The sequence below is a fragment of the Antennarius striatus genome, chromosome 17, assembly GCF_040054535.1.
Source record: "Antennarius striatus isolate MH-2024 chromosome 17, ASM4005453v1, whole genome shotgun sequence".
Taxonomy (NCBI): domain Eukaryota; kingdom Metazoa; phylum Chordata; class Actinopteri; order Lophiiformes; family Antennariidae; genus Antennarius; species Antennarius striatus.
In genome coordinates, this window is record NC_090792.1 from 18107292 (window position 1) to 18121972 (window position 14681).

The 14681-nt window shown below is 47.7% G+C and overlaps 1 protein-coding gene across 1 annotated transcript; it reads left to right on the forward strand.

Moving 5' to 3' along the window:
• The first annotated feature begins 289 nt into the window (after positions 1 to 289).
• On the forward strand, positions 290 to 12944 carry palm1b (paralemmin 1b). Its single transcript, XM_068339234.1, has 6 exons — positions 290 to 712; positions 6759 to 6801; positions 7807 to 7887; positions 11381 to 11496; positions 11934 to 12004; positions 12214 to 12944. Exons 2-6 carry the CDS (start codon positions 6760 to 6762, stop codon positions 12579 to 12581), a joined length of 678 nt encoding a protein of 225 aa, XP_068195335.1. The 5' UTR covers positions 290 to 712; position 6759; the 3' UTR covers positions 12582 to 12944.
• The last annotated feature ends 1737 nt before the right edge of the window (positions 12945 to 14681 follow it).

Consider the following 14681-nt stretch of genomic DNA (forward strand, 5'->3'; position numbering starts at 1 on the left):
TTAAATTCCCATCCACGATGCAGATGTGAGACTTGATAAAAAGCGTGTCACACACCCGCGCCCAGCTGACGTCACCGCCTCCTTCAACAGAGGCAGTGACGTCACCGCCCCTCCAGAAGGGGTTTATTCAGCATTAAAACACCACCTGATGTAAAGTCTGGTGTTTATGTAACAGGATGCCTCCGCCGCTAGATGGAGGAATGGGACGCGGCCTGAACTGAATGATGGTCCTGTTCTCCTCTGGATCCGGTCCCGGTGCGGAGCTGCGGCCCAGAAGCAGACGGCTCGGTTCCGCCAACGTCATATGAGAAGTCTGGAGCAGAGCCAGCAGGGCCCCCGTTTGGACAGGAGGACCAGTATCTCCGTCAACGCGCGCACCAAGGGCCCCCTTTATCTCCCCCAAGGCAGGGAGGCGTATCCCCCCCCCCCTTTACTCTCTCTCTTCTCCCACTCCCCTCCACATACCACTCTCTCCCTCTCTCACCCACAGCTAGACCCGCTCCGGTCGACGCCCCGTCGCCCATGAGATTTCCAACGCGCGTCTTTTTCGCTCTCTGGTCGCGGGTTTTTGCGCGCAGGCAGCCCACGGCATCACCTCGGCGCTAACAGGAGGGGTGCCAGAGGAAGAGGAGGAGGAGGAGGAGGTGGTGGAGGAGAGGAGAGGAAGGGTGTTTATTCCGACTCAAGCCTGTGTGAAGACGACTGGAACTGAGTAAGTCGTGATTTTATTTTGTTGTTGTTGTTGTTGTTGTTTTCGGGGATGTTTGTCCGGGCGGCGCAGCATCCTCCGAGGGAACGGGGGAGGATGGAGACAAAAAAAAAAAAGCGCCCCGGATTCGATTCCAGCGGGGTTGGGGGGATTCGAGCCTCTCCCCATTCTGTCAGATGGAGCCTCTAATCCTTCAAGACGTGCAGGTGAAGCTGTTTGTTTTTTTTTAGAGGTGAATTAAACGCGTTCCTGTCGCGCCGACCTGCTGTCACGCGTCTCAGGTGCGCGTTTTGAGCCGCCGCGTCGCGTCACATCGACCTGTGTGTGTCGCGGTGCGCGGATGGATGCGTGATGCTGGAGGACAGGGTTCGGTTGTTGTGATGATGTGAGCAGTCTGCTCCAACATGGCGCGCCAGCTTTTGGCCATTACAACAGCTCCAGAGTGGAATTCAGCCCGTGTGCGCCGGACGCGTTCGGTTCAGGATGTCAGAGGGTTGAGATCGGAGGCAGGAAAACCAACCGTGAGTTGGAGGAGGGAAGGTAATCAATCGGGTTCAGACACTGGTGTCGATAATAGTTGGATGGATGGATGGAAGTTTGTCACCTGACAGATTAAACTTTAAAAAAAAAAAAAAAAAAAGAGGAAGGAGGTGAGGAAGACCTGGACAGGATGTTTATCCTAAACTAGCAGCTGGACATCAAAGTCCAAATTTTCCTGGAAATCTCACTAATTTAATAAATAAATAAATAAAATGTCCCAGAATGAACTTTGTGGAACCATCAGAAACAGAGGCCGACAGGAAGTAGCGTGTTTGAACCCAGCGGGCGGCGGGGACGCTCACACAGAGGCGTTTTTGTTTGGTCTTGTGTTCATTGTTTTCCCCTGTGAGCTGATGTGATTGTTGTGAACAACACGTTTCTTGTTGTGATGATGGAGTCTGGAAACAGAACAAACTGTCTGTGAATTCCTGCCGGGTGTCGGCCGACAGATCGCCTGCAGCCTCTCGGCGAACGTCATGGAACCTCTAAACTTCCTTTTTCTAAACCACCTGTGTAATGGAGCTCTCCTGGTTTCCCCCCCCTGCTGGCGTGAGGAGGGAATAGCAGGAGCGGCCCGCCGCTGTCCATCACCCGGAAACTGTCAAATATGTTTTCACCAAACAAGCAGAAGCTACTGATTGTATTTGTTGTGTTTCCATGGTTACAAGTCAAAATCAGTCTCCTCCTTAGAGATGGGGGGGCATTTCTGGGGGCTGGACTCGAACTGGAAATGTTCCGCATAATGTCTTGGGAACTTTTTAAGCAATTTAAGGAAAACAATCTGTGACATCATCGCAGGTGAGATGATGATGTCACAGATTAGGCTGATTATTCTAGGGTGAATAATGCCGTTGACACATTGAGGGCGGGGTCGTTGGGTCTGGGTGGAGATAATCTGGTGTTTAATTCCTGCGGGTTTAATGAAGATGTTACCAGATTAAAACCTTCATCACACCTAATCTGCCGTGGCTGGGTGGGGTGGGGGTGTCGCTAAAATAACCTCAAGATAATCCGGATAGATATCTGATGAGGTGATCGATCCTAACCTTCAGGTTTGCCCTCCTCTCCTACTTTTCCTCTCTTTTTTAACTTTTAATTCTGAGATAACTTGTTTTTCCCCTCTTCTTTATCCCCTGATTAAACTTCAGCCTAGATTTATTCTCGAGGGGGGGTGGGGGTTCAGCAGTGCTCAGCAGTTCTCCGACGGGTCGCTCATATGACGATCACCGGTGTTGTTCCAGAGATGATATGAAAAGCTCTATTGATAAGGAGCGGGGGGAGGGGGGCTGGATCCACCGCCTTCTGTTCATTGATAAACAACTAAACACACATCTTTTGTGGGGGGGGGGGAGGTTGATCCTCGTCGTCTTGGAAATGAATTTTTTCCTGCTACCAACAGAGATGTGATGCTGAACACACATGAACCGGTCCTGCCTCTTGAGAGAGCTCTAAGTGGATGGCTCTAATGGGTCCTGCGTTAGCACTGAGAGGCTCCAGTAAAACCAGTCCAGAGGCTTCCTCCTGTCGGAAGCAGGGGGGGGGGGGGTCTGCTGATGATGGACCGGAGTGACCTCCCTCCCCAGAAATGGACTGTCTGCAAAGCTTAAAGCAGAGTCAGCAGGTCATGTTAATGCTAATGCCTCAGGAAAAGTCAATCATTACAGCGGGTTTATTCTACTTTATCCGTGACCAATCAGGATACAGATTCCTGTTATCACGACTCAGCATGTTTTGCACACACTTGAGTTCTAGAAGTGGCGATCAACAGGCACGATGGAGGGATGAAGTTGTGGTGACGGTTGACCTCTGCAGCCTCCAGATTGTGGTTGAGCTGCTGTAGACCAGGAAGCTCCTGGGAGGAAGTCGGTTTAAAGTTGATCCCCGATCAGTTCGTCAATAAAACATCAAACTTTACACAGAATCGTTTTCATTTCCAACAGGAGAATGAAGTAAATAATGGATTTTTGTGATCGATCAATCCTGAGCAGCAGAGAGTGGTGGTGGTGGCTGATGACTCTGCTGAGGTTGATAGAATGATTCTTTTATGGTACTGAAGAGTTGCATTTAAAAACACAGCAGCCGAGTGATTGGCTGACAGGGAAGGTGTGCTGCTGTGTTATTGGATCGATGTGATTGGCTGATTGCAACTGCAGCAGGTCAGACTGAGGATGTGCCACGTGTTCTAGACACGCCGCTAACGTGTTGACTGGTTCTGGTTCAGATACGTTAGAACATGACGGGTCTGGTGGAGGAAGAGTTGATCAGACTTAGGATGGATTTTACACCAGAATGCTTTCCTTCTGTCTACGAGCTGATCAGAGGTTCAGACCTGGAATCAAACACGGGGATCAATAACGTTCAATCGGCGTTCACCGATTCACAGATTTATTGTGGATTAATGGAGGTTGTGTCAGTTCTGGTGAAGAAACGTGAGTGTGAAGATGAAGAGGAGGAGAAGACAAAGAGGTGATAGATGATGTCAGCTCAGCCTCAGAAAGAAGTGTGTAACCAGTTTAACTAGTGTGTAACCAATATAGCTAGTGTGTAACCAGCATCACTGATGTGTAACCAGCATCACTGATGTGTAACCAGTATCACTAGTGAGTAACCAGTATAGCTAGTGTGTAACCAGTATAGCTAGTGTGTAACCAGTATAGCTAGTGTGTAACCAGCATCACTAGTGTGTAACCAGCATCACTGATGTGTAACCAGTATCACTAGTGAGTAACCAGTATAGCTAGTGTGTAACCAGTGTCACTAGTGTGTAACCAGCATCACTAATGTGTAACTAGCATCACTAGTGTGTAACCAGCATCACTAGTGTGTAACCAGCATCACTAGTGTGTAACCAGCATCACTAGTGTGTAACCAGCATCACTAGTGTGTAACTAGCATCACTAGTGTGTAACCAGCATCACTAGTGTGTAACCAGCATCACTAGTGTGTAACTAGCATCACTAGTGTGTAACCAGCATCACTAGTGTGTAACCAGCATCACTAGTGTGTAACTAGCATCACTAGTGTGTAACCAGCATCACTAGTGTGTAACCAGCATCACTAGTGTGTAACTAGCATCACTAGTGTGTAACCAGCATCACTAGTGTGTAACCAGCATCACTAGTGTGTAACCAGCATCACTAGTGTGTAACCAGTGTCACTAGTGTGTAACCAGCATCACTAGTGTGTAACCAGCATCACTAGTGTGTAACTAGCATCACTAGTGTGTGACCAGCATCACTAGTGTGTAACCAGCATCACTAGTGTGTAACTAGCATCACTAGTGTGTAACCAGCATCACTAGTGTGTAACCAGCATCACTAGTGTGTAACTAGCATCACTAGTGTGTAACCAGCATCACTAGTGTGTAACCAGTGTCACTAGTGTGTAACCAGCATCACTAGTGTGTAACTAGCATCACTAGTGTGTAACCAGCATCACTAGTGTGTAACCAGCATCACTAGTGTGTAACCAGCATCACTAGTGTGTTACCAGCATCACTAGTGTGTAACCAGCATCACTAGTGTGTAACCAGCATCACTAGTGTGTAACCATTCATCTTTGTTATGTGTGTATTAATCTTTCTTAGCTTCATCTTTTCCATCGTTTCTTCTTCTTCTGCTTCATCTTGACTCAAACGTTGTCGTTTCACCTCCTGTTGTTTTCAATGGACGACCTTTGACCCCCCCCCCCAACACCAACATGTCACCCCCCCCAGAGAATTCCTCTGCTTTCTATTGGCTCCACGCTGTTTGTGTTCATCAGCTTGTTATGTCTTGGACTGAAGGATGCAGAGGGGGGGGGTCATTGTTGGACTGAAGGAAGGAAGCCATGGAGAGGAGAGAGGGGGTGAAGAAGCTCACGTCCCCAAACTTTTAGAACCGATTCAGAGGATATTTTTTTAGAGGACGAGCTTATCCAGGAATCCTCCCCCCCTACTGCGTCCTATTATCTGCCCCCCACTTCTGTAGGTGAATGAGTGTCCCCTGCCCCTCCCGCAGTTGACCCCGGGGTTGAGTTCAGCGTGACGCTGCTGAACAGCGCTGGTTATTAGCACGCCTCCCTGCGGACGCCGCCGAGGCCGGCCGTCGTGTTAAGTGGCGGCTGGAGCCAGAGGCCCGTGATGCTATTAGCTGCAGGAGGATAATGCGTTCCTGGAAGGGCGGCGGCGCTCAGCGGGGAGCGCCGCTCATTAGTCAGACTCCTCGGACACGTTGACTGAAACATCCCATAATGGCAGTAGGCGTTTCCTCCCCTGCCGTTTCTGTCCGGTCATGGACGCCGCGATGCCGACAGAAACGACACGTTTGACAGCAGCCACGTCGAGGTTGAACGGTCTTGCAGAAACCCTCACCTGAGGCGTTGGCCACGCCCCCTGAATTCGGCTTGTAACCATGGAAACGTGGTGGTTTGTCGCTTGTAGAAAGTTTGGTAAAAAGGTTTTAAAGGCTTTTTGAGTTCCGCTCCATAAATGAAAGCGACAGACGGACGGAATCGTCTATACGTCACGCCTGTTGCCATGGTGACCCCAACCATGCATCAGTATAATTTAATATATTCACAGATCGCCAGCACAGGACAGGACAGCGTGTTTTTAGAGCTGATCAAATGATGGTGGTTCACTTCCTGCCGGGGGCGCTCCATGTGACCGTGTTTTGAGAACAGATCTGTATGTTAAACACACACACACACACACATAGAGACACACACACACACACACACACACACACACACACACACACACACACACGATCTGAATGTTAACCCCTTTACGTGAAATCAGGAAAACGTTTACTCGGACGAGGTTGAGTGGGACATTTACTCCGAATCTGTTGGCACCCTTTCCAGAGCTCTGATTGGGCGAACAGAAACGCAGAGGGAGAGACCCCGCCCCCTTTCGTCTGTCATTTTAAGCCTCATTTAAAAGGAGTTCTTTTAGGGCGCGTCCGTCTCCTTCCTGCTGTTTAAACACTGAATAAAAAAGAAACAAGGAGGTCGTGTTCAGTCTCTTTATTCAGAGGCGGGGTTTAACATGAGTTCAGCCAATCAGGTGATCTCCAGGTGTGTCTCACCTGCAGCTGTTATTCTGATCCATCCTTAACCGACGAATTTAAACTCAAACACGTTTTAAACCGCGTGAGGCTCAATTTTCTCAACCATACCATAATAACGTCCAGCAGCGGGGGTGACGCGATGGCCTGCAGATGTGAACCCACAACATTCCCATCATTAGATTTCGTTCTGTTCTTTGGTTTGGTCTTCAGATGATGAACAACAGAAGTTTAGCGGCGTCACGAGTCGATCTGTAACCGTATGAACATGTTCCATACGTTTCCTCTCCATCCGTCCTGCTGCTCCGGTCTGGAACCCATTAGCACAGGAATCTCCGGCAGCTCCCTGCTAAGCACGTTAGCATGCTGCTAACGACCCTCACAGACTGAGTTCATCCTCCAGCTAGCGGCTAAAGGGCTAAACGGTGATGCTGCTGTGTGTTTGTCTGCTTCTCCACCAGGATGGAGGAGGTGTCACAAGAGGAGAGACTGCAGGCCATCGCTGTGAGTTCACACACACACACACACACACACACACACACACACACACACACACACACACACACACACACACACACACACACACACAAATCAATGAAAGAGCGTTCATTTTATAGACTCAACCTTTTAGAACTCGTCTCCTTCACCCATTAGATGATCTGAGTTAATGCAACCCTTCATCCATCAGAACTCTCTTCCCTCTCGTCTCTTCGTCTCTATAGAAACGTGTCTATAATCCTCTTTACTGTCATACAAATAGAAACACACCGGGCTCGTATTAGGGGTGAGGATTAGGGGTTAAGATTAGGATTAGGGTTAGGTGTTTGGGTTAGTGTTAGGTGTAGAATTAGGGGTTGGGGTTAAATTTAGGGCTACGGGTTAGGATTAGGGGTTAGGAGTTAGGGTTTAGAGTAAGCGTAAGGGTTAAGTTTAGGTTTAGGGTTGGGGTTAGGATTAGAGCTAGGGTTAGGTGTTAAATTTAGGATTAGGGTTATGGGTTAGGGTTAGGGATTAGGTGTAGGGGTTAGTTTTAGAATTAGGGTTAGGGGCTAAATTTAGGATTAGGGTTATGGGTTAGGGTTAGGGATTAGGTGTAGGGGTTAGTTTTAGAATTAGGGTTAGGGGCTAAATTTAGGATTAGGGTTAGGGGTTAGAATTAGGAGTTAGGGGTTAAATTTAGGATTAGGTTAGATGTAAGGATTAGGGGTTAGGGTTAGGGGTTAATTTTAGGATTAGAGGTTAGAATTAGGAGTTAAATTTAGGATTAGGATTAGGTGTTAGGATTAGGGGTTAGGGTTAAGGATTATGTTTAAAGTTAGGGTTACGGATTAGGGTTAGGTACTCGCTTTAGGTTGATGTCAGACTCATTGTGAAAGTTTAAACATTTGTTCAACGTCTTCATGCTGATTGGACGAGCCACACCTTTAAGGACTTCCTGTCCTTTAACCCCTGATCTTTATTTTTATTTATTATTTATTAATCGGTTTAAACGTGTTTGTGTCCCAACAGGAGAAGAGGAAGAAACAAACAGAGATCGAGAACAAGAGGAGGCAGCTGGACGACGACCGGCGGCAGCTCCAGCATCTCAAGGTACACACACACCTGGAAACACATACACACACACACACACATCTGGACACACACACACAGCTGGGCTCACTCATCCTGTGTGGACCGCAGCAAATGTGGGAGTGTGTTTGGTGGACTTGAAGTCATGTCAGCATCAACCCTGCCCACACACAACACAAGACCTCAATACTACACACACACACACACACACACACACACACACACACACACACACACGGGAGGAGTGTGCTGGTTGTTGCTGAGTCAGTGGTGAATGGTGATGAACAAACCTTGTTTTTCCCGTGTCGTTGGTTTGACTTTAGGTTGTGTGTCGGCCCACAGGGTGAGTGTTTGGGAATGTTAACAGATAACAGCAGCAGCTCCTCCACATGCAGTTCACACACACACACACACACACACACACAGCTGAGGCTTCAGTCTGTGAACACGTCGACCTTATCGACGCTGTTTCAGCTCCGGACGTCCCGCCGCTCAGATACCAGCAGAGAACCACCGACCTGTCCTGTTCTCCTTGTGTGTGTGTGTGTGTGTGTGTGTGTGTGTGTGTGTGTGTGTGTGTGTGTGTGTGTGTGTGTGTGTGTGTGTGTGTGTGTGTGTGTGTGTGTGTGTGTGTGTGTGCGTGTGTGTGTGCATGGAGGGGGGTTTTGTGTTGTAAAACAACACCAAAGCCTCAGACAATGCTTGACGGCTTTAGCAGAGGAAACAGATTTTTGTCCCACTCCCAGTAACAGGAAACTCTGACACCCACCATCTCTCTCTCTCTCTCTTTCTCTCACACACACACACACACACACACACACACACACACACACACACACACACACACACACACACACACACACACACACACACACACACACACACACACACACACACACACACACACACACAGAGTGAGGGGAAGTGTAATCATGGTGTACAGAAGTGTTATAAGGGTCTTTGTGCAAATCACAGCAAGTCCGACTCGACCAGAGGCAGCAGTGGAAAATCCAATAAATGTTCCCATTAACTCACCACATTTATGAGCATGTACCTGCCCCCACGTTAAACACACACACACACACACACACACACACACACACACACGGTAATATGTAATGACGGGACACACTCATAAGGGCTTTAAATGGCAGATATTATTCATGTAGCAGCTTCTCTAATTAAATCTCCTCCTTTATCTGAATGTTCCAGAATTAGACGTGAATGATGTTCTGATCCAGAACAGACACACACACACACTCCTGTTTCAGACACACACACACTCCTGTTTCAGACACACACACACACTCCTGTTTCAGACACACACTCCTGTTTCGTCCACCAGGACCGGAGCTCCAGCTCTTTATGAACGTCCTGCATCTGTTTGTTGTTTTTGGACAGCAGAAGGTCTGGAGGTTGTTGGGTTTGAAACCTGGTTCTGTTCTGAGAGTGAAAACCCACGTCAGACGAGAGTCAGTGTTTAGTTACTAACAGATTGTTGTTGGTGAGACAAACAATAACACAATAGTTTAAGTAACTGACGCTGAATATTCAAAAAATCAACAGCTGACGGGATGCACCAATAATCAGTTACTATTCAGGAAAATAATGATGACGTCGTCACCGGTGGTGATAACCAGCATCACTAGTGAGTAACCAGCATCACTAGTGTGTTGCGTTGTGAACCCCGCTATGTCAGAACTCCTGAAGTGTCTTTCTGAACAGGCGTAGCTTTAGCCACCTGCATTCCCCAGGTTTGTGGTGTCTCTGCTAAGCTAAGCTAACATCTGCTCCTGATTGAGGGAGATTTTCACTATTTTGAATTGAAAATGAATGGAATGAGATCAGAGTCCTAGCATCTGGTGAACGAACAGTGTGTTCAATCATTTGTCGTTCGGTGACGTCACTGTGCTGAAGAAACGGCGCTGAGGGGGTCTGGCTCGCACCCCACCCCACCCCCCACCCCCAAGTTTGTTTGTGTTTCAGTTCCGGCCTTTGTCTGCTAGGCTAGCAGCTTTCACTGTGAAGAACAATGCAGACAGACGTTAGCGCCGCGGCGCTACGAGCGATTGTGCAAACTGCAAAGTGTGTGAGCGGGTCGGCTAAGTGATGTCAGGCGTAGGGTGTGGTGGGCGAGCGAGCATTATTCAAACAGGAGAGAGAGAGAGAGGCCCAGGAGGCCATCAGGGGGTGTAGAGTTACACCGTCAGGAGGGACGGGGGGGGGGGGGAACCGAACCCGTGGAGATGCATCGAGACTTTAACAACCTCGCAGGAAGTTCACGAACCGTAAGACGGATGGATGCACGAGAGGAAGGGGCGGGTGGGAGAGTCTGGGGGGAAAAGCGAGGGGAGTTTTTGGGGTTGCATCACTGGAGAGGAATTCACGTGGAGCTGAGGTCCAGATTTCAGTGAAAGCAGGGGTTTTGTTTTTTTCCTCCAGATGGCGTCCGGCCGGTCGGTCGGCGGGTGTTTGCTCGCTCTGACAGCTGCAGCGACACACGGTTATATTTACCTCCAGGCACGCCGAGCATTCGCTTTGATTCAGCTTATCAGCAGGAGGGAGAGTCAGGAGAGGAACGAGCAGAACAGGACGGAGATAAAGAACGACCTGATTCCTGTTGTTGTCATGGTGTGTGTGTGTGTGGGGGGGTGGTGGTGGGTGGAGTTGGGGTGGGGGGTATTTAAGGTCTCTCAGATACTCTGTTTCAGAATCAAACTTCATTGTAATCACAGCAACCAAACGCCCACGAGGTTACCTGTGGCATTTAGGTTCCCACGCACACACGCTTTAACACTTTAACAGCTCGGTCAAGTGGGACTGAGTATTCTTTATGGGGGGGGTGAACAGAGGGCGAACACCCCCTCCCTCCAAACTAACGTAGAAAACTACTGCACTGCATCCAAATCTGAATAAAATGAAGATATTTACATCCTTTTAGATAGTACCAGCTAGCTACTAGCATTAACAGCTGCTATCAGGTAGCAGCTTGGATCAGCTAGAAGCTAATATGAGCTTATAGCCATTAACACTTAGCAGCTAGTGTCAGCTAACAGCTGTTATCGGCTAGCAAAGAATCCCAAAGAAAACAAGTCTAGATCGGGGGGGAGGTGAGCCTGACCTCCAGGAGCTTCTCACCCTCCAATCAGGGGACAGGATCAGCTGTCATGTGACACAGGAAGTTTGTGGTACTGATGTTGTGTTAGCGTAGCTCCGCCCTCCCGCACAGCACGGCGCTGTTGTAAATAAAAAGTTGTGTTTGTTGAGGTGCCGTTGCCTGATGCTACTCCACATCTGTTGCTACGGCAACATCCGTGATGGACAGGTGAGCAACAGGTTGATCGGAGAACCCAAACTCCACCTCCACTGACAGGAGAGACGTTGATGAGGAAGGAAGGAGGTGAAATCATGAATGAACGACCCCCCCCCCCCAGGCGCTGTGGTGGCTGCCCCGGGCGTCGAACCCACAACCTGTTGCTCCTCAGCAGCGTTCTGTCTTCTGTCTCTCTTGCAGTCGAAGGCCCTGAGGGAGCGCTGGTTGTTGGATGGAGCTCCTGCAGAGGAAGAGACTCAGCGGCGCCTCCAGGAGGACGAGGTGAAGACCAAACTCCTGGAACAGGTCATCCTCAGGTCAGCACCGCAAACCCCAGAACAGCTGTTGTCCAATCAGAGTCGGGATCACGGCACTTCCTGCTTTTGACGGTCCAGATTCAATTTACTCTAATATTCATGTAATAACATGATTTTAACCAATCAGAGTTCACCTGCAGCCTCTTTTAAACAGTGTCATTGGTCCTTTCTGAGAGATGGGTGTGGTTTTCATCCATAAAGGGGCGTGGCTTTGACGTCCACCTGCTGGTCAGACCATTGAGAGAAACGTGGGGGTGGGCATCAATGATTTAAAAGTGTGTGAAAAGAGGAGTTATCTTCTGTTAAATTGATACTTTAAGTCGCACGATTTCCAGTGAGGTCATGTGACGGGGGAAGAATTAAATTCCTCAAGGGGTCAGAGGTCGTTTGTTTTGGAAAACAATCACAGCGCCTTTCGTCTGTGTTTTCTGGGCCAGGCTGGAGCAAGAGATTGAAGAGCTGGAGACCGGCGTGCCGGCCAACAAGGGCGTGGTCAAAGAAAATGGAGGTAAGTCTGGTAACCATGGCGACACATGATGACACAGACTACTATGGCAATGCTGGACACCAGAGTCGCTCACAGTGTCACTGCGAGCTAATAATAACCTCTACATTCGCTCTTTTTTATTGTTCCCCTCCTCCGGAGGTCATCAAAACAAGCGTTCCTTTTTGTCTGTCGTTCCTCACTCCTTCATGATGTTCTGGCGCCCCCTGCAGGCGAGAATGGAGCAGTGCAGACCTCCGGTCAAACCCCCAAGAGAGAGGTGACAGGGATGGAAGCCAAACTGCTGGGGCCCAGTCCCGACCAGGCCAGCGCCGACAACCCCGTCACCCTGGTGTTCATGGGATACAAGACGGTGGAGGAGGAGCAGGAGACCCGCAAGGCTTTGGGGATAGAAGGGGTGGACGGCAACGTGAAGGCCGAGTTTGTCGTGATCGAGGACGGCGAGGGAAAAGCAGGCGGGGAGGCGGCCACGGCGGAGCAGGCCCCACCCAACGGGAGCATGGCGGAGAAGGAGAAGGGAGGTGGAGAGGAAGGAGGCGAGGAGAAGAAACAGACCTGCAAATGCTGCACGGTCATGTGAGCAGCGTGTCTGCATGTGTGTGTTAAGTATGTGTGTGTGTGTGTGTGTGTGTGTGTGTGTGTGTTCCACAACCAACGGTGAGAGCCAATGAAACGCTCCGGGCAACAAGACTCATCAGTACACTACTCTACTCTGTCTACTTTCTCTGATGCGTATTTGACTTTTGATTTCTATTGATATTTTTCTATTTTTCAGTCTTGACATTTCTATTGTATTCGGTATCTTTTATGGGACGGTGTACTGTAAGGTTGTTGTTATTATTGTTGGAACAGCTGTTTTAGCTCTCTGGTTTGTACTGGGGTAAATCTGGAACCCGTTACATCTATGAAGGACACAGATACACAGATATATATGTGTATATATGTATATGTATATATATATGTATATATATACTGTATATATATACATATATATACACAGTATATATACATTTATTTATATTTACTTAAAATATACTTTTTAAAGTAAATATATATAATTAAATAAATATACAAATATATAAAATATAGAGTAATATATATATACATATATATTACTCTATATTTTATATATATTTATATTTATTTAAATATATATTTACTTATGTATAAGTTATATATATATATATATCTGTGTAAGCCTATCAGTCGATTTCATATTGCAATATTGTCCAAGATATTATTTTAAATAGTATTTTAATATATTGATATGAAATTATGTTTTATACAACGTATTTATTATTTTGGGTTCTTTAGATCACCTCTAATCATTTAGTGCATGTTAAAGCTCGTACCAGATTTGCAGTCATTACACATGTCTGTGCTCATATCTTTAGTCCTTGCATCAGTAAAAAAATCACGTTATTGATTGACAAAGAGGCTAACTGGTGTGGTAGCCGCGTTAGCCTCTCATAGATACTATATGTGACACATGTACACACAGCTTTTTGTATTTTTAAATAGGATGGATATGATCACGGCGAACCAAATGCTTAAATTCAGTAGAGTCGATGTAATTCTTATGAGGTAGCACTGCATGAAGCCTTGCAACTGTCTTGTCACTTGTTGGGTCTTTATTAAATCCGCTATCATGTTAGCTTTGGATTCATTCTACCATGATGAGCAGAGGTGGGATCGCTCATCTTAAAGTCAGAGACAGAAGAGCCTTTTGTCTCTTTATGAACCAAAAAAATTCTGATGATACTCGAACTGTTTGCTCCACCAAGAAGGTCGGCGGCGTCTGTCTGGGTCCTGTTTGACGAATCTGTAGCTCGAAGTTCCTCTAAGATGTGTTCAAGGTTTCCAATCAAAAGTTCTTGATTAAATCTGGGAGTTAATAGACCAATCAGAGTTCAAATACACTTCAAGGCCCACATTTAGACCCATCCGGTCTGGGTTCCTCGGGTCTCTGCCCACACACATCGCCATTCCGGCATCCTCGGAGACGAGCAATTCAAAACCCTCTGGTGCTAATCCTGAGTCTCGTCCGACATCCACCTCTTCCACCCTGTTGTACTCTCATCACCGGTTGGGGGAGGGATCATGGGAATCTGCTCCCTCCTTGCAGACACTAGTTGCGTCCTCCAGCCTCCAGTAGCAGTTGCGTTCTGTTACGTCCCGCCTGCCTTCACCACCAGACGGACCGTCCTCCCTATGTCCCACGGGGAGACTAACAGGCTTTCCATATGTACAGTTCCACTGCAATTGTACAAATGTGTTTGTTTGTTTTTCTTACAGCCTCTTTGCAGGGCTGTATGTTGTATTTGCTGTGTGTATTTTATAAAAAAGAAAAGAAACGATGACTACGTCTGTGTGTTGTTGGTGCCTTTGTCAGGTTCAGTTGGTTGGACTTTGTCTGCTGCCGTTTCTAGGAGCGGCTTTCCTGCTGGAAACCCTGGAGCCTCACGCCTGACGTCTTCACCCAGACTGTAGTCGGTGTCTTAGAAGGAGTCACCACAGGTTTCACTGGGTTACAAACATCACACAGGACTTTATGTTAATGTACGGCATTCAGACATCTGTGTACAACGAAGCTTTGCTTGCTTGGGTCTCCAGGACAGCAGCAGAAAAAAGCAACCTTGTGTTAAACCAATGCCTGTTCATCTATTCTATGGTCGTCTAA

What these genes read in the sequence shown, in the direction of transcription:
- palm1b (XM_068339234.1), top strand. Translation starts at nt 6,760, where the DNA reads ATGGAGGAGGTGTCACAAGAGGAGAGACTGCAGGCCATCGCT. An exon ending in GGCAGCTCCAGCATCTCAAG is followed by an intron (nt 7,888 to 11,380) that starts GTACACACACAC and finishes TCTCTCTTGCAG; the next exon opens with TCGAAGGCCCTGAGGGAGCG. An exon ending in CGTGGTCAAAGAAAATGGAG is followed by an intron (nt 12,005 to 12,213) that starts GTAAGTCTGGTA and finishes CGCCCCCTGCAG; the next exon opens with GCGAGAATGGAGCAGTGCAG.